At 38.5% G+C, this 27,696-nt stretch overlaps 1 protein-coding gene across 1 annotated transcript; it reads left to right on the top strand.

Moving 5' to 3' along the window:
• PANK3 (pantothenate kinase 3) lies at positions 1-27,649 on the top strand. The gene is made up of 7 exons (XM_055555278.1): positions 1-339; positions 6,501-6,853; positions 10,959-11,212; positions 13,195-13,371; positions 14,326-14,449; positions 19,124-19,249; positions 20,633-27,649. The coding sequence occupies exons 1-7, from the start codon at positions 312-314 to the stop codon at positions 20,681-20,683; spliced, it is 1,113 nt and encodes a 370-aa protein (XP_055411253.1). The 5' UTR covers positions 1-311; the 3' UTR covers positions 20,684-27,649.
• The last annotated feature ends 47 nt before the right edge of the window (positions 27,650-27,696 follow it).

Raw genomic sequence — 27,696 nt, 5'->3', positions numbered from 1 at the left:
TCGGTGCGGCGGCGGCGGCTCAGGGGACCGGGGCCTTTTGTTTGGAGCGGCGGCGGGGGCCCCGGATTGGCGAGGCCGGCGGCCTGCCCCTGCTTGCTCGGTCCCGGCCGCCCCTCGAGGGGGTGGGGGGGCCGCCCCTTGGGCCGGGCCTAGCTTTAGGCGCCGCCGCCCCGCCCTTGGCCCGCCCAGCCCGGCCCGAGGGGAGGAACCGGCCCGGCCTCCCCGCGCGGCCCAGAGCCACCTCTGGAGTCGTAGCTACTGCCCTCCGCGCGCCGGACTAGAGGCTACCCCTCGCCCCTCAGGCAGACGCCATGAAGATCAAGGATGCCAAGAAACCCTGTAAGATGGGGGTTTGGGTTCGTCGGGTTGGGAGAGCACATCAGGCCGCGTCTCGAAAGCCCTTGGCCGGGCGGCCTGCTTCGAAACGGGTTGCTCCCGCCGGCACCGCGCGGGATGGGGGCGGAGGGACGTTTTCAGCACCAGGTTCCAGGCTCTCTTCCCATCCCCCTAAGCTCGACTGGCGAGCGCTTGCCGCCCCCCTGGCCTTTTCTCGCACTTCCTCCCTGAGATCTGGGAGGTGCAAGCGGGAATTTTTGTTTCGGGGTTTGGCAGGCAAGATTAGAGCTACCAGTCCGCGCTCCCAGCTTCCTCTGAAGTAAAGCTGCAAACTGGTGGTCACGGCTGTCAAATTGCGCGGGGACATTTATAACTTTTTTTTTTTTAATCTCTGAGTTTTTTGCTTGTGTCCTTGAAATCCAAGGTTCCCGGGAGTTGTCACTGTTGTTATAATTAGAGCTTTTAAACACACGCGCGTGTAACCTACCGGTGGGTGATTACCATAGTGTGCTTTTATTTAGAATGACAAATAGTTCTTCGTTGTTAAAAGAGCAAAACTACCGGTATTCCCGCCACTCAGAGCAGACCTCTAAGAATGTTTTGGTGACTACTCATATAGAGATTTTTTAAGACTATAGAGCGTGTACTTAAAATTTTTTTCCCCATATTTAAAGAGAGTAGGTCGCTTTTATTTGCTTCCTTTTATTTTTAGACTATTTAAAACTTCTATAAATGCCTAATTTAATCACTCAGCCATTGTCATACTTGAAATCCATTCTTCAGGGCCGCTAGGAATACGGGATGCATGCCTCTGTCTTAGAAATGTATTGGTATTTTGCCATTTTACAGTGTCATGTGATTCTCTTAACAGTTCTAGGAAATCTCTTGCTGTAAAAACGGAGCGCGATCTTGCCTTTTACCGCCCCTCCTGTTTTTTGAAAACCTCCGTGGAGAGTCAACATACCAAAGCACTCTGAAATCTGCTTATTGTCATTTAAATGTGAGATAATTTAGTTTTAATTTAATGCTGAGGAAATTGAACTTACTGGGCACCAGAGTAACTTTTCCGAGGCTGCACCGACCTACTCTATGCTAAATGAGGTTCGATGCCCTCGGGCTCCTGACTCGTAGTCCTGCGGTTTTTTTTTTGTTTGTTTGTTTTTTTGTTTTTTTGCACCTGTAGGGCATAGTCTGAATACTTAGGGAAGCACAAACCTTTCTGATCTAGTAGTTTTATCTGCCAACTAAAACACGTTGGGTTTTTTTTTTTTTTTTTTTAAATGTTTATTTGGCTGCTTTGGGTCATCATTGCAGCTGGGTCTTAAGTTTCCCAAGCAGGGGTTGGACCCTGGCCTGCTGCATTGTGGGTGCAGAGTCTTAACCACTGAGCCACCAGCGAAGTCCCCTAAAACATTTTTTAAACAATGATTTTTTTAAAAGAATGGTAGATAAAGAGTTCTCCTTCATCAGTGTATACAATAGTGATGTGAAGGCTTTAATGACAGTAATATAGAAACACTTCTAATTTAACATTTGCTAAATCAAATGAATCTTAAACAGATGCTGTAAAGTAGAACAGTTGGACATCTTCCTTCAACACATACGTTTTCTCAGCCTGTTTTAGAATTTCCATTTAGGAAAGTGAGTTTAGCCATGACAAGCATATATTCTGACCCCGTGGTATTTTATTTTTGCCACAACAACAGTTTGATTACTTAGATTGGGCAAACTTGTAATCAGGTGTGGATACCATCTCTGTCAAAGGTGTTTCATATTTAGCAAAGATGATAATTTAGAGTTTATAAAATAAACAGGTTTGAGGACTAATACCTATTTTTATGTGTTTATTTTTTATCTTTTAATTTTTTTGTAGTGGGGTATAACCCTCTGACAAAGTTGTGGTAGTTTCTGGTGCACAGCAGAGCAGCTCGGCCATTCTCCCCCAAACCCACCTCCCATCTAGGCTGCCGCATAACGTTGAGCAGAATTCCATGCCCTGTACAGTAGATCCTTGTTGGTTATCCATTTTAAATACAGCAGTGTGTATGTGTCCATCCCAAACTCCCTAGGAATCCCTCTCCCCCTTCCCTGGCAACCATAAGATCACCTAGTTTTTTAGAAGTAATTTACTTATTACTACGTTGTGGTACATTGTGAGACCATTAATTATGCTGAAAAAGTCAGTTAATATGATTTAGAAGCCTGAAATAACATTTCCAGTTTCTAATATGCGGAAGATGACTTTACTGTCTACTCAGTTCTTTACAATAAAAATAAAGAACGTCTTGTTTTTGTGCCGTGGTAAAGAAAGTATTTCAACTATGAACTGTTGTGGATAAATACATACATACATACATACATACATATATATATCTGGAACGTATTATTTCTTTTCTTTGTTTTTTGGCCCAAGCTGCACAGCATGTGGAATCTTAGTTCCCAGACCAGGGATGGAACCCTTGCCTCCTGCATTGGGAGCTTCGAGTCTTAAGCACTGGACGCCCAGGGAAATCCCTGGACAGTATATCTGATGTTTCAAACCACTTGGGTTAGCTAAAGAAATATTTATTTTGTTTTGTTTTGAGTTCCTGTGTAGGGCTTCTTTCTTTGATTATAACTTTAGTGAGCACCTGGTATGTAAGGCATGTGTCCATGCGTTGCGTTGTTTACTCCTTAGAGGGGCACTAATAACTCATGGGGTGTGTCTCATACTAGGTAAGCAAGCGACTTTGGTGTGGCACACTTCCTTAACAGTTAGATAAGTGTTAGAAAACATTGGTTTTTTGATGCATCACTAATAATATACCAGCTTATAAACCACATGCATGTATTTAAGCAGAAAAGAAGAAAAGGAATTCATCTTCTAGATTGTATAACTAAAGGGTGAGCATTTGATATTGTGTATTAATTTAACTCCAGGGGAAGGATGAAGTGAAACATTAATGAAAATTTTTTGCTAAAACCAAAACGATGGCAATATTTGCTTTACCTTTACTTGTGTTCTTCACTCTACTTAAATAATAGGTAATAAAGGTCTAAACAGTGGTGGTCCTCTGTATCTCAGCTCATGTAACTTTCTAAGTTAAGGGTCAGCCTTTGTTTTGGTTACCTGTATGGCATGCAACATGATTAACAAGGTGATAATAAAAGTTTTATATATAAAGGAATTCCCTGGCTGTCCAATGGTTAAGATTCTGAGCTTTCACTGCTGTGGGCCCAGGTTCTGTCCCTGGTTGGGGAACTTAAGAGCCCACCTGCTGCAGGACAACTAATCCCACACCCCGCAGAGAAGACCCAGTACAGTACATCCCCCCTGCCCCCGCCCCGTTTATATACATATTATAATGTGGTGCGGTATAGGTTTGTATGCGTGCTTTGCGGATCCAAGCAGTCAGATACCTGAAGGTTCTGTCGAGACCAGAGAGAAGTATGTAGCATATGTGTGCTGTTTGCTTCTGTGTAATTTGGCCTGTTTATAAACTGAGTCACTACTTAGGAAGAATCACTTCAAATGGATGGTAAGGTGCAGTTGAAGGTGATAGTTTCTGATATCCCCTGAGATGTCACTAATTTATCAAAATGGGGAATATCTTCTGAAGCTTGTCTGAGGAATTATAATACTGAAGGTGTGAAAATGGCTTATTTTCTTAGTCTGTCTTAAAACAGCACTTTTATTTGGAATGATTCTTGGGAAGAGTGAAATGCCTTTTATTCAAGAACTTGAGCCATATCTGGAATTTACTAGTGCATGTGTCCAGTTTAGAATTTTGTTCCTTAAAACAATCCACTAATGCTTTGAACATTTTCAGCTTTTGCCTTCTCTTTCTGCTAAAGAACAATTAAATCTAGTTTGGCATAGTATCCCTTTGGGCTAAAATCTGCATGGGGCCAGTCGCAATTAAATAGCTCTTTAAGGCTTCTCCCCTACCCTTACCAACGCTTAAGGAAAGACCAAACTTTTATTTAGTTAGTTAGTTTTGGCCACACCAAGCAGCTTTTTGCTTTGCTTGGTTCCCCAACCAGGAATTGAACCCTGACCATGGCAGTGAAAGCTGGGAATCCTAACCATTTGGCCACTAGGAAACTCCTGCACAGCTTGTTGGAAATGAACAGTCTGCCCTTGTAGCTAGAATATCTTCTGTTTAATTATCTGAAAAGACATTCAGTTTTCTTCTTTTGCATACATAATCTGCCTGGTAGGTAGCACTCTGCTTAAGGTGGTTCTGGATATTTTTGTTACTTATGGGGGACTGATAGAGCAGTTCTCTTGGGCTTAGGTCAGAAATAGAGTAGAAGCTCCTGTTTTTTGGAGGGTCACAAATAGATCTTGAGAAATTCTAGGAAATGCTCAAAAGACTGGAGAAGGTAATGTTTATTTGCCATCATCAGAGGAGTGATTTATATTTATAGATTGTGTATTTTGTTCATTAGATGTGTATTTTGGTTCCTCTCCCCCCCCCCCCCCCCCGACAGTGGAGAGTTTTATTCCCAAAAGAATGAGAAATGCTTAGGCTATATGTAGGAAGTAGGATGCTTTTGCACTGTAACCTACTTTTAACCTGTCTCTAGGCTAGAAGCAACAAAGCTATTGATAGATTTGCCTGATTTCTTTAGAAAGTGATATTTTTCTTACCTCTTGGAGCTATCAGTAGGCCTGTGGTTGTACTTAACTTTGTAGTTTTATTGCAAGTAAAGAAACTTTAATTTCGTGGCCATTCTCCCTCTCCCTTTGGTTAATGACAAAATAACCAGCTTAAATATTTGCTTTAATGGCACTGGCAGTTAGATCACTTGCTAGAATGAAAGGAGTGAATCATAATTAAGAACATGTATTTTCTGTATTCTGATGGCCTCCTCCATACTTTTTGAATGGTGATTGCTTCTTTGGCATAAGGAAATAAATTCTAGAACTCTGCTGAACTGAAGGGATCTCTGTGCAGGAAAGCAGGGAGCTATCATGTTCTAGTTTGTATGTTATGGTTACTAAAACGTCATGATCTGCATTATAGCGTCTCCAGTTACCCCTCCTTTAAGAGCTGACTCTATTTTTTTTACTTATTTAAGATGGCCTCCATTGCTAGCCACCTGACAAAACTGAGAAAATTTAGTTTCTTCAGCATCTTAGTTGTTTATACAAATCTATAGGTGACAAGAGCATAGTGCCTGAACAGAGAAATGTACAGAATCCTTTCTCATTGAGTTGATGTTCCCAGTTTCTAACGGTACACTCATATCAAGTAAATATGAATGCTGAAGAAACAGTAGAATTTTAGAGGGAACTACTTATCCTTGACAACTTATGCATAATGAACTGTTAAATACCTGCTGTTAGGCATTTTGTAATCTATGTATCTTAACTATGAAATTAGTTTTCGTTCACTGTCATGATGATTAAGATTCCAGAGAAGAGAAAGAGACCTTAAGGAAACTAAGGTTTTGACAGGTTAGTGGTTTCTCCAGTGTCATACAGCCCAGTTAGTAAGAGTACCAAGTCCCAAATCCAGATGATGCTCCCTACCCAAGTGTGCCTGTCTCCAGGTAGGTTTGCCTTCAACGTTATCAACAGCTAATTTTTATTAACCAGAGGCCCTTAAAGAAGCCTAGTAAGTTTAATGGGCAAAGGAAAAAGTTTCTTATAAGGAGGTTCTTTTCTCTTGGGTTACTTGACATGATTCTAGACCAATTTTATTACATTAAAATCTTTTTAGAAACATTTTCAAAAGGTGATGACATACTACTAAGACAAAATTGGTCCTATTTTTTGCCTTAATCTCCTGGAGCACATGATAAGTATATAATAAATGAAAAGAAATGCCTACTTGTGACAGGTGTGTGATGTATGGTTTCTGCCATACATCAGCATGGATTACCCATAGGTATACATATGTCCACTCCCTCTTGAGCCTCCCTCCCACCCCTCTAGATTGTCACAGAGCAAGAATTAAAAGGTCCTTGGGATCCAGGAATCCTAGGTTTCAGGGTTTTTAGAAAATGCACAGAGTAACACTTTAAAGGGAAAAGGGTGAGTTGCATATGGAAGATGTGTCTTACCTCATAAGTTGACTGAGTGCGTGGTTCGTAGTAAATAAAGTTTGTGGCTAATTAACTAGTTCCTCATTTGTATTTCCAAAATCAAGATATATATTTTAATTTTTTATCCACAGCTTTCCCGTGGTTTGGCATGGACATCGGGGGAACTCTGGTAAAGCTATCATATTTTGAACCTATTGATATCACAGCAGAGGAAGAACAAGAAGAAGTTGAGAGCTTAAAAAGTATCCGGAAATATTTGACTTCTAATGTAGCATATGGATCCACTGGTATTCGGGATGTACACCTTGAACTGAAAGATTTAACACTTTTTGGCCGGAGAGGGAACTTGCACTTTATCAGATTTCCAACCCAGGACCTGCCTACTTTTATCCAAATGGGAAGAGATAAAAACTTCTCAACATTACACACGGTGCTATGTGCTACAGGAGGTGGTGCTTACAAGTTTGAAAAAGATTTTCGCACAGTAGGTATTTCACTCAGAGGCAAAAATTGATACCCGTTCTCTTCAATTTTTAAAATATGAGGCTTGGTTTCTGTCTGGTATGTTCCTTGGACTGGTTCTCTGTGCTGATGCAGAGGAAGTATATATTCTTGACTTGCCCTTTTTTTTTTTTTTTTAATTTTTAATAGGATATTTGCTTTACAATGTTGTGTTGTTTTCTGTCATACATCAGCATGGATTCCCCATAGGTGTACATATGTCCACTCTTTCTTGAGCCTCCCTCCCACCCCTCTAGGTTGTCACAGAGCACCAGGTTGAGCTCGTGTTGTACAGCAAATTCCTGCTGGCTATCTGTTTTACATTGGCATGGTAAAGAATCCGCCTGCCAGTGGAAGTGATGCAAGAGATAGGGGTTCAATCCCTGGGTTGGGAAGATCCCCTGGAGTAGGAAATGGCAACCCACTCCAGTATTCTTGCCTGGAAAATCCCAGGGACAGGAGCCTGGCAGGCTGTGGTCCATAGAGCTGCAGAGGCAGAGGCGACAGCACGCACACAGTGCACGTGTTTCATTGGAGCTCTCTCAGTTCTTCCCACCCTCTCCTTCCCCAGCTGTGTGCACAAGTCTGCTCTATCTGTGTCTGTATTGCTACCCTGCAAATAGATACATCAGTACCATTTTTCTCGATTCCATATATATATGTTAATACATGATATTTGTCTTTCTCTTTTTGACTTAGTTCACTCTGTAAAACAGGCTCTAGGTTCATCTGCCTCACTCAGTTCAGTCGCTCAGTTGTGTCCGACTTTTTGCGACCCCATGAACTGCAGCACGCCAGGCTTCCCTGTCCATCACCAACTTCCGTGTCCATTGAGTCGGTGATGCCATCCAACCATCTCACCCTCTGTCATCCCCTTCTCCTCCTGCCCTAAATCTTTACCAGCGTCAGGGTCTTTTCCAATGAGTCAGCTCTTCCCATCAAGTGGCCAAAGTATTAGAGTTTCAGCTTCAACATCAGTCCTTCCAATGAACACCCAGGACTGATCTCCTTTAGAATGGACTGATTGGATCTCCTTACAGTCCAAGGGATTCTCAAGAGTCTTCTCCAACACCACGGTTCAAAAGCATCAATTCTTCGGTGCTCAGCTTTCTTTATAGTCCAACTCTCACATCCGTACATGACCACTGGAAAAACCATAGCCTTGACTAGGCGGACCTTTGTTGACAAAGCGCTTTTCAATATGCTGTTTAGGTTGATCATAACTTTCCTTCCAAGGAGTAAGCAATTTCATGGCTGCAATCACCACCTGCAGTGATTTTGGAGCCCAGAAAAATAAAGTCTGACACTGTTTCCACTGTTTGCCCATCTATTTCCCATGAAGTGATGGGACCAGATGCCATGATCTTAGTTTTCTGAATGTTGAGCTTTAAGCCAACTTTTTCACTCTCCTCTTTTACTTTCATCAAGAGGCTCTTTAGTTCCTCTTCACTTTCTGCCATATGGGTGGTATCATCTGCATATCTGAGGTTATTGATATTTCTCCTGGCAATCTTGATTCCAGCTTGTGCTTCCTCCACTGATCAAATTCTTCCTTCTTGTGACTGAGTAATATTCCATTGTAAATATGTACAACTTAATTTATCCATTCATCTACATGACTTACTTTTGATTAGACCATTTAAAAACCTTTATACAGTGAGTAAAAATTGGCCAGAGTTAGGCCTGTTATACATAATATTTGGTAAAATCTAGTAAGTTTAGGAACTGCTACAAAGTTACAGTAGACATAGACTCCAGTGAATTTGGTAGTGTGCAAAGCCAGATATAAATGGGGCTTGAAATATTTGCATATTATTATTCTGTGTTTGCCTGGTTTTTTGAGTATTGATCTAGTCATCTCTCCTAAGGACACCCATCTTCCCAGACTCCAGCTGAAGTCTGTATGTTTTGATTAATAGACACCTGAATGAAGTTCCTATTACCCCTTTTTTTCTTGGGTTTTATATCATCAACCCCACCACATTTGAATCTTGAAGTGGGGGGAGGGGGTCATTTGGATGTGGCAAGAGGATTATGCAAGCATTGATTTCTGTGCTAGTAGGGGTTTGCCAAGCTTCCAGTCCTTCCCATTAGAACAAAGATTAACAAGTTGATACTTAGATTTACTGAAATTTGTTTTTCTTGAAAATATGCACGCTGCTGCTGCTGCTAAGTTGCTTCAGTTGTGTCCGACTATGCGACCCTTAGACGGCAGCCCACCAGGTTCCCCCGTCCCTGGGATTCTCCAGTCAAGAACACTGGAGTGGGTTGCCATTTCCTTCTCCAATGCATGAAAGTGAAATGTGAAAGAGGACCATTTAAATATGCCTGTGATTTTCTCAAAGTCATGTAAGAAAAATCTATTAATAGAGCATAAGTGATCACTTATATGGCTCACAGAAGTGAATACCTTGTAATTTGGGGTAGCTTAAAAGTCTATAAGTTTTTACTAAAAATTTTTATGATGAGTAGTACTGATTTGTATTCAGTTTATTGAGTAATCTGACCATAAATTTCATGAATTTGAAACCAGTTTGTTTGGATGTGTGATACTTAATGGTTGCCAGTGTTCTTGCCAAAAGGAGTGTCCTTGAATCCACCTCTTGTCAAGCCATTGGAAATACTGGTATTCAAATTGGAGAGTTCTAATTTTTCTTAAAAGAAATATAAGTATTTTCTAGTGATGAGGTTTTATAATATTTGTTTTTGTTGGTGTTCAGTCATTTATTAAGTTAATATTTGAGCATCTAGTATTTATTAGGTTATTGTGCTAGACACTGAGAACTCAGCTAGGAATAAGACACAGACTAGGCTGTCAAAGAGTACAGTTTCCTAGACCACATGGTTAAGTGAATTACAAATAGAAGTATAGTGCATTATAGTTAATACTATTGCTATGAAAAGAGATGCCATGGGAACTCAAGGAGGATACCTGATAAGTATCCTCAGGAGTGATACCTGATAAGTCCTTAGAGAATGGGAAAGCATTATCAAAGCTGAGATCTTTTATAGCAAATATAATCTACTCTTTACTAACCAAATAATAATTTCACATTAGTACTGAAACTATAATATAAACATAGGAAATTAAGGTATAACTGATTAATTTTGTATATCGGTAAGTAGAAGTAGGTAGATTCTCTGGTAGGGTTACACGGGAGGGCATAATGAAGTAGTTAGATTTAGATGCTTGTATGGACATAGATTAGGGCTTTCCAGGTGGCTCAGTGGTAAAGAATCCTGCCAGTGCAAGAGATGCAGTTCGGGAAGATCCCTTGGAGAAGGTAATGGCAACCCACGCCAGTATTCTCACCTGGAAAATTGCCTGGGTAGAGGAGCCTGGCGGGCTGTAGTCCGTGGCATCACAAAGAGTCGGACAGGACTGAGCAACTGAGCACCCACTTATGCGTGTACATAGATCTTAATTTCTAAAGCCACACATGCTAGATTGATACAGTAAATTTTATTGGAGAATCAAATATGTAAGTGGTGTTGCTATTGTGATATTACACAAGATAAAGTTCCAAACAAAAGTGCAACACTTCTTAGTTTATATGATGGTTGCATTCCTTGCAAATTTAGGATGTATTTAAAACCGTGTAAAAAATACCTTGTATTTATACACATACATAGATAAAACACTTGTTTACATAGGCTCAGGTTATTAAAAACATTTTCCTACTACTGTCTAAACAAAAATATCTGTCAGAATGTTCAAAGATAATGCAGAAAAAGGGTTAATTCTTTGTTTTGCACAGCTGCCCACCCACTCCAGATATCTGGTACCCCACCCAAGTCCCTGCCCACTAAGTGTTAGTTTGATTCTTCCCTCCTCCCCATCTTGGTGAAAACTAAAATGTCCCGACAGATTTTCAGAATGCCTCTGGAAGTAATACTACCACTCCTGAGAACCACTGGGCTAAATGAAGCCCCTGAGAGATTTGGGGGCTTCAAAATCAAGCAAGTAAAAATGCAGGGGTTGTAGCTGGTTTTGAAGTTTTGTGAAGTACATGAAAATTATATAGTTAAGTATTTTGAGTGCTATTCTTTGTTCACTTTATAAAACTTGTTTTGGGGTTTGTTTACAGATTGGAAACCTCCACCTGCACAAACTGGATGAACTTGACTGCCTTGTGAAGGGCTTGCTGTATATAGACTCTGTCAGTTTCAATGGACAAGCAGAGTGCTATTATTTTGCTAATGCCTCAGAACCTGAGAGGTGCCAAAAGATGCCTTTTAACCTGGACGACCCCTATCCGCTCCTGGTAGTGAACATTGGTTCGGGAGTCAGCATGTTAGCAGTCCATTCCAAAGACAACTATAAACGAGTAACCGGAACAAGGTGGTAGCATTTTTGTTCTTAGAGCAGCATTCATATTGTTTTATTCTTAGAAATTGTGAAATCTATCTATCTATCTATACGGTAGCTTCATCAGAAAAAGTGTATTGTGCAATAGCTAGAAATGTAGATATGTAAGTAAAAGTTGTAGTGTTGCAGATAGTACTGTTTTATACGGCATGTGTGTAGACTCAAACTAAAATCATGAAATGTTTGTATTGGGTAGTGTCAGTTGTCATTAAAATTTCCATAATGAAGCGTGAATTTTTATCTGGAACAATTCCAATAATACTTTTATTTTCCAAAACATTTTTCTCATTTTTATATAGATATATTTAAGCCTAAAGCTTACCACCTGCTTATTTGATTCATATTTAAAGTGCAGAGTATTTGGGGTTTCCCTGATGGCTCTGTGGTAAAGAATCCACCTGCCAATGCAGGAAACATGGGTTTGATCCCTGATCTGGGAAAATCCCACATTCTGCTGAGCAACTAAGCCCACGCACCACATTATTGAACCTGTGCTCGAGAGCGTGGGAGCCACAGCTACCGGAGCCTGCGCGCTAGAGCCGGCGCTCCGCATCAGGAGAGGCCAGCACTGGGAACAGCCTGTGCCACAGCTAGAGAGTAGACCCCGCTGTCCCCTCTGTGATGTTGCCCATGCAGCAACAAAGACCCAGTGTAGCCAGAAATAATAGTTGTGTTTTGTTTTTAAGTTGAAGTATTTAGCAACCTTGTAATTAATTCAATAGGATGAATTTAACATGAGTTCTTACCTGGTGGCTCAGATAGTAAAGAATCCGCCTGCAATGCAATTTAGAAGAACCAGTTCAATCCCTGGGTTGGGAAAAATCCCCTGGAGAAGGGAACGGCTACCCACTTCAGTATTCTTTCCTGGAGAACTCCATGGACAGAGGAGCTTGGCAGGCTACAGTCCACAGGGTCACAGTCGGACATGACTGAGCAACTTTCTTTTTTTCTATAATACCTGAAATACAGATGTGAAATGAGATTTTTAAATTTACCTTATGATTCTAATATGTACTTTATCAACTTTTAAGGAAACTTGATGAGGATAGATTTTAGGATTCTTAAATTAGGTTGTTTTGTGGCAGCGAGGGTGTGGGAGTGGAAAACACTTTATTTTTTGGCCTCTCGGTGTAATGTGAAATCTTAGCTCCTAGACCAGGGAACAAACCCACAGCCCCTGCTTTGGCAGCACAGAGTCTTAACCACTGGACTGCCAGGGAAGTCCCCAGAAAAACTTTTAATTTCAGTATAGTATGCCTATTTGAATGGTACTTAAATTTAATTAGTATTCTATTTCTATGGTGACTGAAAATCTACCTCCATTGTAACTCTATGCCAGAGAATTACAGGGAAGTATTACCTACTTAAGTCAGTTCAAAAAGATAGAACTTCAGTCTGTTAACTAGATTCCAACAGTGATTCAGGAGTAGAACCTGTTCAAAGTTCAGGTGAGATTAAAGGAGCAAAGGTTTTGATTTTCAGGATTAGAGAAACATGATTTCATTTTATGAGCATATTCAAAGAGTATTAGAACCAAGTTAATTTCTGTCTTTAAATGATCTCACTGTATTCATTTGAGAGTCATGTAAATGTTTATGTGTTGACTTAGAGTTACAGTTTTCCTCCGTTTAATTTGTGTGGTGCTAACTTTTTTTTAAACACTCGTCTTTCACGCACACAGTGACATGCATTTTCAGCAGTTACAGTGTGCAGTACCAGGTGAGGACAGGAGACACAGAAGGTCTCCTGTGTCATGTTGTTTCCGCAACAGGATTTTTTTCCTTTGGTTTATTCTTTGACCTGATAAGTTTGGTTTTGCTTTGCATTTTTCTTAGGTTTAGTAAATGTTTTCTATTCATGTGTTTAATTGAATAAGTGAGTGCTCCATCCTTTTACATTGGAGAAAGAATGCAGTGTGTAAATGCAACTTACCACATTTTGTTTGTTTTCTTTAGCCTTGGAGGGGGTACCTTTCTGGGTTTATGTAGCTTGTTGACTGGCTGTGAAAGTTTTGAAGAGGCTCTTGAAATGGCATCGAAAGGTGACAGCACACAAGCTGACAAACTCGTCCGTGATATTTACGGGGGAGATTATGAAAGATTTGGTCTGCCTGGCTGGGCTGTGGCATCTAGGTAAGTTTAACATTTACACTGTAATTAAGCTTGCTTACTTAGGTTTTAGAAAGCAGTGTATCAGGAAGTTGTAAGGGGGCTTCCTTTTACCCAGTTCAGTTATAAGTTTTGAACATCTGTGTGATTTCAAAATTAAATTTACATTACGAAGTCTCCCCTCAGTGCACTGTAGGAAACTTCTATTCATTCTTGAGTATCCGTCCAGTGTTTCTCTATGCAAATACAAATACATATCCTTATCCTCCTCTTATAAAAGGTAACTTTTAGAAGATAACATTAAAATGCCATTCTGTAGCATTTTATAGCATACAGTATACAGTTCGCTCCCCTTACCACGGTCCTGCACCTACACAGTCAGCCATCCTCAGGTTAAAAATATGTCCCGAAAGTTGCAAAAGCAAAATTTGAATCTGCTGTGCCTGGGCAGCTATTTACATAGTGCTTATATTGTATTAAGTAATATGGAGATGATGTATATATATATATAGGTTATATGGAAATACTATATCATTTTGTACAAGGGACCTGAGCATCTATTGATGTTGGTGTCCAGGGAGGGTCCTGGAGCCAGTCCTTCATGGATAAGAGGGGTGGTTGTATCGTCTGTAACAGCAGTATTTGCTAGTCTGTTTGCCTGCTCCCTTACCTCTCTCTCTTTTTCCCTCTTTTTCTGCCTCCATCTTCCTCTTTGTCCTCCCTTTTCTGCGTCCCCTCCTTCCTTCTCTCTCTTTCATGAATAGCTTCATGGTGTTTCATGGCGTGACAATCAGTTTGATGTGTGTTTGGGTTGTTCCCAGTGTCTGCTATGTGCAGGTCCTTGGGTCATTAAGTAACTTTGTACATGTATACCTTATTTTGCACATGTGTAGATGTATCTGTAGGCTATAGTTGCAAAATGTATGAGATGTTGCTTGTTAATCAGCAGATTTGATTTTGTTTTTCATTTCTCTGCAGTTTTGGGAATATGATTTATAAGGAGAAGCGAGAATCTGTTAGTAAAGAAGATCTAGCAAGAGCTACTTTAGTTACTATCACCAATAACATTGGTTCTATAGCACGAATGTGTGCTGTTAATGAGGTAAATTTTTTTAATTACATGAAAAATGTGAGTTGGAGTTTTCTGTACATGTAGCAGGATTCTTAAGGAGGCCTCTAGGATTTAGATCTCTTAGTCCATTAAATCCAAAGGTACACTAATATATATGTTACCTACCCAACTGTGATAGTTCATTTAAAGAAAGGAGCAGATCATTCAAATCGGAAATTAGGACAAAGAGATATTTACATTTATCCAGCAACCTTTTCGGAAATGTATGGCCTAAATATCTTGAAATCGTAAAAGAGAGATTCCCCCTAAACAGTAAAACATTTTGAGGTAACTAAATACTGAAAGTGTGCGTGCTTTGTGGTTTTTCTTCCTGTTAATGTTGCACTTGATTAGAACTTGGAGGTTTCCTTGCTGCCCTCGGCTTCTTTACAGTGCTGCCTTGTTGCATATGGATCAAGCAGCATTGTACAGGGCTATGAGGGCACTGAGGCCTGCTCTTCACACGACGTTTGAGTGGTGGACACTTACAGAATTCATGTACTGCTGGGTTTACCTCATAATTGGTTATGTTTATTAAAGAAGATTCTACAGTTCTGCCTTCATGTAGTAGGTATATGTGCCCATTTAGTTTTTGTAAATATAGTTGGAAATTGTACTTTATAAAGGACTTCTTCATTTGTTCACTCTTTCGTTTATTCATTGAATAAATATTTGCAGAGTATCATTTGCCAGGTATTATTCTGGGCACTTGAGGTAAATTAGTGAAGAAAACAAAAATCCCTGACTTTGTGAAGCTTACAGCTGTTCTAGTGATACAGTAAATAAGTAAATTGTTTAGTATTAGGTAGGAAATGCTATTTTTTAAAAAGGGAAAATTACGGACTTTCCTCGCGGGTCAGGTGGTTAAGACTCTGAGCTTCCATTTCAGGGAGTGTGGGTTCAATCCCTGGTCAGGGAACTAAGATCCTATATGCCAGGTGCAGCAAAAAAAAAAGAGAGAGAGAAAATGAAACAGGTTAAACAGAATTGTGAGTAGACCAAAGACTGGCAGAGGAAAAATTAAGTAATTAGGTAGTTAAAGGAAGCCTTTGTTGAAAATGTGACTCTTAGGCAAAGATTTGAATAAGGTGAGAGAATCATGGGTGCAGATCTTTGGGGATAGGGAGGCTCCAGGAGAGAGAACAACTATGCAAAGGCTTGAATTAATGCTCTGAATTATTCCAAATTTAAAATCAGAATTCTGTCTTTTAAGTTTCTTTATAACAGTGTAGTAAGTTAGTTGAGGGAGCTACTAGCAGGTGTTTTAACCTAAAGTTGGGAAATATTTCACTTTGGGGGGCTGACAGTAATCTGGGACCTTTTTTATTAGCTCTTACAAGTCCATTTTCACTGACGAATTAACAGTAATTAAGGCCATACACCACAAGACACCAAGTCACAGGTTCCGAAATACTGTGTTTAGTTGCTCTGTTACGTCCAACTCCTGTGACCCCATGGCCTATAGCCCACCAGCTCCTCTGTCCATGGGATTTTCAGGCAAGAATGTTGGAGTGGGTTGCCATTTCTGACCCAGGGCTTAAACCCTTGTCTCCTGCATTATACGCACATTCTTTACCACTGAGCCATTTACCACTTTACTACTGAGTTCAGTTCAGTTGCTTAGTCGTGTCCGACTCTTTGTGACCCCGTGGACTGTGGCATACTGCACCTCCCTGTCCATCACCGACTCCTGGAGTTTACTCACACTCATCTCCATTGAGTCAGTGATGCCATCCAACCATCTCATCCTCTGTCTTCCCCTTCTCTTCCTGCCCTCAACCTTTCCCAGCATCAGGGTCTTTTCCAATGAGTCAGTTCTTCGTATCAGGTGGCCAACGTATTGGAGTTTCAGCTTCAACATCAGACCTTCCAATGAACACTCAGGACTGAGCTCCTTTAGGATGGACTAGTTGGATCTCCTTGCAGTTCAAGGGACTCTCAAGAGTCTTCTCCAAAACCACAGTTTAAAAGCATCAATTCTTTGGCGCTCAGCTTTCTGTATAGCACAACTCTCACATTCATACATGACCACTGGAAAAACCATAGCCTTGACTAGACAGAGCTTTGTTGGCAAAGTAATGTCTCTGCTTTTGAATATGCTGTCTAGGTTGGTCGTAACTTTCCTTCCAAGGAATAAGTGTCTTTTAATTTCATGGCTGCAGTCACCATCTGCAGTGATTTTGGAGCCCCCAAAAATAAAGTCAGCCACTATTTCGCCATGAAGTTATGCAACTGGATGCCATGATCTTAGTTTTCTGAATGTTGAGCTTTAAGCCAACTTTTTCACTCTCCTCTTTCACTTTCATCAAGAGGTTCTTTAGTTCTTCACTTTCTGCCATAAGGGTGGTGTCATCTGCATATCTGAGGTTATTAATATATCTCCTGGCCATGTTGATTCCACCTTGTGCTTCCTCAGCCCAGGATTTCTCATGGTGTACTCTGCAAACAAGTTAAATAAGCAGGGTGATGATTTACAGCCTTGACGTACTCCTTTACCTATTTGGAACCAGTCTGTTGTTCCATGTCCAGTTCTAACTGTTGCTTCCTGACCTGCATACACGTTTCTCAAGAAGAAGGTCAGGTGGTCTGATATTCCCATCTCTTTCAGAATTTTCCACAGTTTATTGTGATCCACACAGTCAAAGGCTTTGGCATAGTCAATAAAGCAGAAATAGATGTTTTTCTGGAATTCTCATGCTTTTTCAGTGATCCATTGGATGTTGGCAATTTGATCTCTGGTTCCTCTGCCTTTTCTAAAACCAGCTCGAACATCAGGAAGTTCGCCGTTCACATATTGCTGAAGCCTGGCATGGAGAATTTTGAGCATTACTTTACTAGCATGTGAGATGAGTGCAATTGTGCAGTAGTTTGAGCATTCTTTGGCATTGCCTTTCTTTGGCATTGGAATGAAGACTGACCTTTTCCAGTCTTCTGGCCACTGCTGAGTTTTCTAGATTTGCTGGCATATTGAGTGCAGCACTTTCACAGCATCATCTTTTAGGATTTGAAATAGCTCCACTGGAATTCTATTACCTCCACTAGCTTTGTTTGTAGTGATGGTTCCTTAGGCCCACTTGACTTCACATTCCAGGATGTCTGGCTCTAGGTGAGTGATCATACTGTTGTGATTATCTGGGTCATGAAGATCTTTTTGTACAGTTCTGTGTATTCTTGCCACCTCTTCTTAATATCTTCTGCTTCCGTTAGGTCCATACCATTTCTGTCCTTTATTGAGCCCATCTTTGCATGAAATGTTCCCTTGGTATCTCTAATTTTTTTGAAGAGATCTCTAGTTTGCCCATTCTGTTGTTTTCCTCTGATCAGTTCTTTGCACTGATCACTGAGGAAGGCTTTCTTATCTCCTTGCTATTCTTTGGAACTCTGCATTCAAATGGGTATATCTTTCGTTTTGTCTTTTGCTTTTCGCTTCGCTTCTTTTCACAGCTATTTGTAAGGCCTCCTCAGACAGCCATTTTGCTTTTTTGCATTTCTTTTTCTTGGGGATGATCTGATCCCTATCTCCTGTACAGTGTCATGAACCTCCATCCATAGTTCATCAGGCACTCTGTCTATCAGATCTAGTCCCTTATATCTATTTTTCACTGCCACAGTATAATCATAAGGGATTTGATTTAGGTCATACCTGTATGCTCTAGTGGTTTTCCCTACTTTCTTCAATTTAAGTCTGAATTTGGCAATAAGGAGTTCATGATCTGAGCCACAGTCAGTTCCTGGTCTTGTTTTTGCTGACTGTATAGAGACTGTACTGAGCCATTGGGGAAGCCAATCAAGGGCATAGTTTTCACTATTCACAAATTCAGTATGCAAAAATGTATACTCTATTATTGTGAGAGTAGATACAGATTTTTCTGGAAATTCAAACATTGCTTTCTCCATCAGTGATTTTCTAATCTTAGAGGTACCTAAGGAACCAAATTAAAGAGTGACTTGATGGGTTAGGCTGGGTACAGAGAATGCTGGAACCCTGGGAATTGGATGGCTATGCGAGTATTCCAGTCCGTGTTATCTCCAGTGCTAAAGATAAAGTTCTCATATTGCTGAGCATAAGCTGCAACATGCTGACCAAGTTTACAGCTTTTTTAAAAAATTAAACACCTCTGACATACTTTCTTTGGTTTGTCTCCTTTTATCTCATCAGTAATGTTTCTCCAAATTACTTTCTTTGCTAAATGTATTATTTATAGCCATTTTCAAAAACAAGTCTGTCTCTAGATCATTTAGCTAGAGACTTTCTAAACCATTTCTCTTTTGATTAGGCTTTAGTTTTTAGAGCAGGTTTAGGTTCATAGCAAAACCGAGTGGAAAGTCCAGAGTTCGCATGCAGCCTTGGCCCTGCGGATGCTCAGCCTCCCCCGCTCTCAGTGTCCAGCCCAGTTCGGTCCGTTGTTGCAGTTGGTGAACCTCACTGAGAGTCCATAGTTCACTCTTAGTGTACATTCCGTGAATTTTGGCAAGTGTAATGACTTGTCCTGAAATAATTTTTTAAGTGTTCAGGATTATGAAGGCATATAGCAGGAATGTAGAAGGCACTAATAAAAGGTAGTAATTGTTTATATTTGTAAATAGAGCTCTCATCTGTATTGTATTGTAAAATCTACCTGATAATTCTTTTTTCAAGTTACCTTCCGTCTTGTTTTCTTTTAGAAAATAAACAGAGTTGTCTTTGTTGGAAACTTTTTGCGTGTCAATACTCTCTCAATGAAACTTTTGGCATATGCACTGGACTATTGGTCAAAAGGTCAACTGAAAGCATTATTTCTGGAGCATGAGGTATGATATGAAGAATCAAGTTTTGTGAATTTTAATAGCATGCTTTTGTATACAGGTGTCGTATATTGTTCCTTGCCTGGTACTTTTAAAGTAAAGTATAAAAATGTGATTTACCTGAATAATGTATGGTTCCCGCACTTCAGTTGTGTTCGGGGGTGGGGGTCACTGAAACCTTGCAGGCTTCCCTTTAGGATGAGAATCTCACAGTTCTGACCAAGAGAGAGCAGTGTCAGATCTGTGAGCTCATTAAATTCTGGGGCTGCTTTTATACTTAGTGGATTTGTTAAATTGTTTTGTTTTTTTCTCCCTGAGAGAACAAATGTTAAATATAAACAGTAAAAATATATATATAATTTAGTAATGAAAATCTCTTTATTCCTCCCACCACAACCTCACCCCTACCTCCAGAGGTAACCTCAACCACTGTTAACATTTTTGGATTTCATTCTTCAAGATTTTTTTTTTTTCTTTCACTATATCCAGTTACTTTCTGACCTGGCCAAATATCAGTTCACAAAATGTTTTGAATTATGTAAACTTACCTTGAATTGGTTTGTTTCTGATCAGTTAGATACTTTATTAACCATCTTAATAATACAGATTCTGAGTGTCTGTTCTGCTCTCAGGAGCTCCCATGTGTTGTTGCCGTAGCTCTTGCTGTACAGGTGAGAACGGGCACTTCTGTGCAGGTCCACCTGGCATGCCCTGTGCTGTCGGCAAGCAGAGCCCCAGGAGCTTTGTTCAGGAAAAGCAAGGAGAGCACAGAATTGCCGTAATAGTACAGGAAGCTTTAGTATCTAGAAGTCACTGTTTATATATTTCAGAGGTCTATATCTTGAGAATACAGGCTTGAAGAAAAATTTTTTTTCAATAGCTGATAACAGATTGGTAGCTTTCTTCTTTTTTTTTTCTTTATTTTTTTTCTTTAAGTGTATAAAAATTTGTTAGAAAGTTAGGGAATTCCCTGGTGGTTCAGTGGTTAGGCTTCTGAGCTTCCATTGCTACAGGCACAGGTTTGATCCTGATCAAGGAACTGGGATCCCACAAGCTGTGTGGAGCAGCAGCCAATAAATAAGCTTTAAAAAAAATAAGTTGTCTGTTCTTTTATCCCAAGCATCCATCCAGCTGCCTGTCAGCTGTTAAGATGTTTGATTACTGTCATAAATGCCCTTGAAATCTTCAGGATAACAGAACATACACCTTTGCTTAAAACCCCTTGTTCCTTGCATTATAGCCACTACCTTTCTTCACACCCCGAGGAAGCCATCCGTTCTGAATTGATGTTCTTAAATAGATTATACCAAATATGTGTTTATAATAATGGTAATAGTACATGCTAACTTAAAGCTGCACTACATGAACAATTGTTTTTAAATTATACAGGGATATTTTGGAGCAGTCGGTGCACTTCTTGGTCTGCCAAATTTCAGCTAAAGTATCAGGTTTATCTCTGCTAATGTCATTCAAGAGGAACTGAAAACCAGAGGCATTATTACTGAGTTATTTTTCACTGGGAACCAAAGGATAAAAGAGTAGCACTCTTCCTGTTGATTTTTAAATGTCAGAATGGTAAGCTGCTAAATGTTGCCATGTTAAAAAGAGAGCTCCAGTAACATGAAATATTTCTAATTGGATTGCTTTTCTTTCTGTATATAGCCAGTGTTAAATCCTTAAATGCAATACAGCCTCTGATGATTGAGCTTCCTCTCAAAAAGACTTTCTATTTATTTTATGTAGCCAGCATTGCAGTACTGTATGTTCAAACATGAATTTTAAAGTCTCAGAAATGTTTCACTCATGAAAATAATTGATTCTGAATATTTGTTACAAATCTGTTCTGTGTGTGTTTTGGTTACTAATACATGGATAGTAACATACCCTGTGTGGAATCTTACTGAAATGGCAATTAGAAATGATTGTTTTTATGTGATTTTAGAAATGTTAAAGAAATATTAATTATTCATTATTGTTTTCCAAAAACATATCTTCTCCCAAAAAGCGTGTTTATGTGATCTACCCCCAGAAGTATAAGCTCTTTCAAATGCCATAATTTAATAGAAATACTATTGTTAAACATTACCTGGAATTTCAGAGTGAACCCTAGGAAATCACCACATAGTTGGCTATACTGCATTTTTTGTATTTTGATTATCAGTACATTTATATGTTTATCAGTACATTTAAAAATGTTTTTTAATTGGAGGCTTAATTACTTACTTGAAAATCTGTTCGTTGAGGTCCCAGGATGCTTCAAATGGGGCGTAGTTAGTTGATGTGTATTGGTAGGGTTCTGTGCTCTTTCTACACCACATCTATCTTAGGTCCAGAGTTAGCCATTTCTGTTTACTTACGTCTGAAGCATCAAAGCTAAAGACTTTCTTCTTTTATGAGCAGCAACAAAATCATTTATTCTAAATGGATGTTAAGGAAATCTAAAGGACAATGGTTTTGAAACAGGGAATCTGAGGCAGTATTGCAGAATTATGAAAGGATCATTGTATATTCTGGTAATAAAAACATTATAGTTCCAAAATTTGTATATCTGTTTGCCTTGGAATTCTATATTTTGAAGTCATTTTTAAATAATGCTATAAATTTTTTCAGATGTTTACTTTTGCAGTAACGTTTTGGAGATCCAATAATAGTTCAGCGAAGTTTTCTGAGACTGTTAGTGATGATTTTAGGTAGTTGAAAGACTTGGGGAAATTAGGAAAAAATAATTCACTTCCTTAAATTACATCTGGATGTAATCTGGATGTATTTTGAAAATCTGGATGTACTTTGAAGAGCTTAAAACTTGTTTACAGAAAGGAAGAAGTGTTACAGTATGTTTTTACAGTACAGTTTTGCTCCATAAAGAACAATTTTCAGCTGACTCTCAAGAGCTGCTTGATAAAGATATTTCTCAAGTTTTGCGTTCAAATACTTAAAATTCAGTTTTTCTTTCTCTGTAGACATGAATATATGAATAAGAGTAATGTTCAGAGGGGAAAGCATGTGAAGGTAATTTTTTAGAATTTAGAATGTTTGGAACTTTGAATTCATTTCAGTCAGTGGTCATTTTGAAAATCTACAATGATTAAACATTTTCTGCTTAAATGTTTGCATTTTGTGACTAGATATTTCAGCCAAAAGCTATCTGTTTATTTTAGAATTTTGTGATTTGGGCATCTGTACAAAAAGATTTTGCTTTAAAATGATAGCTTTAAGTTTTACACTTGTGACAAATCATATGTTAGCAGTTATAGGTTTGGGGCTGTCTTTAAAAGAAATGGAATGGTAAAAGTATATAAAATTTAGTTTGATCAATACTTTGGTTAATTTGGGACTATGATTCATACTTTTTGTCTTTTGAACCTGAAGCTCTGCCTGCTAAAATGCATATAAAGTGAACGACTTGGCTTTTCTCTTGTACAGTCTAGAATGACTGGAATAACTAATAAGTATTTTCTAATAAGAACATAGAGTTGTGATGAAGGCTGCCAAGATTCTAGTTTTTTATTACAATCCCAAGAAAATGCTTGTAAGCATACAGTGGTAAATTAGGTTTGGTTCTAATCCCAGTCAACTTAATGCTGCAGAGCTCCTAAGTACTTGAACAGTGCGAATAGAAATCAATATGAGAAATCAATGTCTAGTAGACACATTTAAAAAATAAAAAGAAACAGATGAGATTCTTTTAAATTAAATATTTTTATTTAATGCAGTGTATGTTACCATTTCAACATGTAATACATTTAAAAAGTTACCTAGGAGTTTTTTAAAGGATTGTTGCTCCTTAGTCTTCAAAGTCAGCATATACTTCACACTTAGAGCACAACTCGGTTTAACCTATTTCAAGTTTTCAGTAACCACAGTTGAGTAGTGGTTACTGTACTAGTGCAGTTTCTGGAACTAGCTCTTAGAACTATGAATATGGGAACCTAATTTTTAAAAAAACAAAAAGAGGGAAAAGAAGTACCTTGTTTGGCCTAGTTTATTTTACTCAGGCTGTATTTCTGACCATTCCAAAAATTATCTTACATTGTATCCTGCCATCTCATTATAGTATGTATCAGTCTTCTAATGATACTAATAAAATTACCCAAGACACATGCTGACCATCCTCATCAGTCTGTCAAAATGTGTATTTCCTTCACTGAAGTAAATGTGATGATTCCAGTGTCTTAAACTCCCCTCGCCCCCCCCCCCCCCGCCACCCCTGACATCTTGTCTAACTGAACTTTGAGGAGCCAGTTCTAAAGAACTAAAAACAGACCCTTTTAGTTCTTCACTGAGTTCCGTACACACAAAGAGAATTGCGTTTATAACTTTTGTCTTTGATTTTTGTTTTTAAACCCCGGCAATAACATTTTCAAATGCAGGGGGCACTGCCAGTTTGTTTTGGGGCTGGGTAAAGAGCACAAGGTCTTGAACCTTCCACCCCCACTACCACCATCCGTTCCCACAGAAGAGTACCTTTTAACTCGACTTGGAGAATTAATGGCCTTCTCTTCTACACCCTAACTTCTCCCAAGACAGCGTACTTGTAGACCTCCTTGTTTCTTGACATGGGTGTCCCCTACTCGGCTGCTGTAGTTTAAATAGGTGGACTGTGCCAGTGATATATGTGGTGTCTTGACAGTCCTTCTAGAAGTTCAGATTGTTTGCCAAATGTTAGACTTTATAAAGATTGCTGAGTTTTTTTACCTTTGTGTGCAAATGTGTTTGTTGTACTTTAAGTACCAGTTCCTAAAAGACCATTTCTGTAAGAAAAATTCTGTAGCTCAAAGGGAAGAGGTTTCTTCTATGTTCAGCGGTACTCTTGCCTTCTAAGAGCAGTCTACCACATCTTGCCTTGGTTTCTAAGATTACATTCTTAGGTGGAAAGCTTAGCGAGGCAATAGTTTCCAAATGTCCTTTATAACCACTCTGCTGATTATATGCAAAGTTTTTTATATCTTGTTTATTTTTTTTCTGTTGAGCACTTTATGCTTTTTAGTCTGTTGCATTTGAGAGTGGTTTAGAAATTTTTTCTCTTCTAAAAGCCATGTAAAAACTGATAAAGGATTATCACTAGAAAAATGAGTATGTATTATTTTGTATTTAACTTATTTGTTTTGTGGTATGTATAAGCAAAATATTAGAAATGTACTGCATTTTTGTAATAATACTTTTGACCTTAATTTAACATGATTTGTCATGAAATGTCTCTGATGTCCTATTTTCCCAATAAGGTTGATTAGGGTGTTTTATTGTAATATGGAAGGAATTCAGCCAACTTTGTTTCTGTCATGAGATAATAATCTCAGAAAATAATGTGCTTTATCTATATTACTGCCTGTTTTCAGTATTGGAGACAGTTGCTTTATATTTCTACTGAGCCTAGTAAAAGATTAGCAAAGGCCTCAAAAAATGAGTAATTTTTTTAAAGATATTTTAATAACCTATTGAAAATAATGGTTCCATGAAAAGTAAACCACCACATCTTTTCAGACATAAAATTTTGTTTTAATTTATTGTAATTGGGGGCTAATTACTTTACAATATTATGGTGTTTTTTGCCATACATTGACTTGAATCCACCACGGGTGTACATGTGTCCCCCATCCTGAACCCTCCTCCCACGTCCCTCCCCACCCCATCCCTCAGGGTCATCCCAGTGCACTAGCCCTGAGCACCCTGTCTCATGCATTGAACCTGGACTGGCAATCTGTTTCACATATGGTAATATACATGTTTAAATGCTATTCTCCCAAATCATCCCACCCTTGCCTTATCCCACAGAGTCCAAAAGACTGTTCTTTACATCTGTGTCTCTTTTGCTGTCTCACATACAGGGTCATCATTACCATCTTTCTAAATTCCATATATATGTGTTAATATACTGTATTGGTGTTTTTCTGACTTACTTCACTCTGTATAATAGGCTCCAGTTTCATCCACCTCATTAGAACTGATTCAAATGTATTCTTTTTAATGGCTGAGTAATACTCCATTGTGTATATGTACCACAGCTTTCTTATCCATTCGTCTGCTGATGGGCATCTAGGTTGCTCCCATGCCCTGGCTATTATAAACAGTGCTGCGATGAACATTGGGGTACACGTCAGACACATATACATTTTCAGTGAGTTCCACTTCCACAAAGTTTAAATCCGTTATCTGTCTCGTGTCTTCAGTGGGTGTGGGATCATAACTTGGCATTGTATTAGAAATAGCACCAGGAGCTGATGTAACGTCTTTGAATGTTATCTTATTTGTGAAATGAAGGTTTAATTTGTTAACACTGGGGAATGACTGGATAATCATCAGGATCCTGAGAAAGATAGTTAGTTGCTCCATTCATGGAAGCATTTGAGATGACAGCATTTGAGATTGTTCAGCTATGTGGCATCATGTTTTATAAAGTTCATTTTATTTCTGTCTGTTAAGAGATACTAACTTTTGGATTCTCACCAACAGAATGATATTAGTTTTGTTATCGCCTGTAATGGCCAAGTAATAGATACACCTTAAAGTACTATCAAGGGTTTATATATATATATATATATAAACTTGTGTATATGTGTCTGTGTGTGTGTGTGCTTTAATCTGTTAAGCTATCTGGGATTTTGTTGTGCTATAACTTCAAAATTATATGGGCATTATTAGAACTTTTACATTGTACAAAAAGAAACATACCACTAAATTTATGGATGTTTGAATGTTAAATACATTTGGGATTTTCTTCAGTAATCCTTTTCTTTAGTGTTGACCCCCTGGACTATAGCCCACTAGGCTCCTCTCTGTCCATGGGATTCATACTGGAGTGGGTTGTTATTCCCTTTTCCAGAGGATCTTCCCGACCCAGGGATCAAACCCAAGTCTCCTGCATTGTAGGCAGATTCTTTACCATCTGAGCCACCAGATTTTTGATCATTTTGAGTGGATACAGATGTGGGATAAACCCCTCCTAGAATTATTTATTGCTTTTGTCAAACACAATTCATAGTGGGATTTATAAAACACAATATTACCTGTGAGTTGAAATATCATGGATTATAGTTATCTACATCAAATATGATAAAGACCTAAAATACCTTTATCGTTTGGATTACCTGAGAATAATCAGACTGGGCATGTATCTGACATTTCCAGCTTAATAAATTTAGCAGTGAGTTGATTTTGGGACTTCAGGTACTACAATTGGTACTGAATGATGTGTTTGAGAGGAAGTCAATGTTTTTTCCCTTAAGAAACCCCCTAAGTCTTAACATTCTGGCTCTTTTTGCAGTCAAGAGGTTATCTCTCTTTTTAGATTTTCAGTCTTTTTTTGCTGTAGTTGCCATTAATTTTGTGTTTAAAGAACTAATGAGGAATATATTTTCAAAGGCGTGAATAAAGTTAAAATTCAAGATTTTGAATTGTATAAATATGCAACCAAGTTTCAAGATTTGCTCGTTTGTTTTTTTTTTTTTTTTTCTATTTCTTAACATCTTTCATACATTGCAGTGCTTACAGTTCTCAGTAGCTTTCAGAGAAAACATTTGTTTTGTATAATTTGTGGAATGTACATCAATAGTCTGAGATTATTTTAGCTATACATCGTATCTGAATCATGGATTTCATTCCTAGCAAAGTAGGTAGTCAGCACAGGTTTTAAGCCATTTTGAAATCTGCTACTTTTTTCTGAGGTGCCCTTTTTAGTTAACATTTAGAAACAAAAGATAACTAGATAGACCTAACATCATATTCTGGTCTCCTTGTCTCAAATATAATTAATGGAATATGGATGTAAGTCGGGTTAAGATGTTTTGTCATTTTTTAAAAATACATTGTGTGCTCTGACTTTTTATTTGAACTAAAGTGAAATGATATAGTGATTTGACTTTTTAACTGAAGTTGAATGGCACTTGTCTTAATTCTGTCCACTTACAGAGTCGAATCATACCTAGAATATGTTTAATTATGCTTATACAAGCCATTTCCATTTCAGTTGCCTTATTCTGTCTATTGCATTATTCTTGCCAAGTCTAACCTCTGTTATGTTGAAATTATTCTAACACTGAACCTGTGATGTAAAAATGTATGATGTGCTACAAATTTTATTCATAATAAACTAAGTTATAGCCTATTGTAACCTATAAAACATTTCTTGTAAATCATCTAATTTATTTTTTCATTTATGTACAGTTTATGTAAAAATTTAAAATATTTGTTGTGATCTGTTCTATAAACATTCCCTTTTTCTTTTCCTTAAGTCTTATCTGCATGAAGGAAACTTGGGTTTTGCTTGTTGTATTAATTGGCCAACTTAAGTACTCTCTACCTTCTATAGTTTAACTTTTTCTAGTTTTGTTCATATTCTAAATAAATGTTAAAATCATGCTTTTTATTTCCTACTTTGCAAATAAATTCTCTAAGTTATTTACCATGTTATCTTTTTGCTTCTTTATTTTAGGTATTTTACTCCCACATTTCTACTT

This window comes from Bubalus kerabau, chromosome 18 (assembly GCF_029407905.1).
Source record: "Bubalus kerabau isolate K-KA32 ecotype Philippines breed swamp buffalo chromosome 18, PCC_UOA_SB_1v2, whole genome shotgun sequence".
Taxonomy (NCBI): Eukaryota; Metazoa; Chordata; class Mammalia; order Artiodactyla; family Bovidae; genus Bubalus; species Bubalus kerabau.
Note: the sequence above shows the minus strand (reverse complement) of the source record. Positions and strands in the feature narration are given on the sequence as shown.

Coding starts and splice junctions, on each gene's coding strand:
- PANK3 (XM_055555278.1), top strand. CDS start 312: ATGAAGATCAAGGATGCCAAGAAACCCT. Junction 340..6,500: donor CAAGGATGCCAAGAAACCCT/GTAAGATGGGGG, acceptor TTTTATCCACAG/CTTTCCCGTGGTTTGGCATG. Junction 14,450..19,123: donor GAATGTGTGCTGTTAATGAG/GTAAATTTTTTT, acceptor GTTTTCTTTTAG/AAAATAAACAGAGTTGTCTT.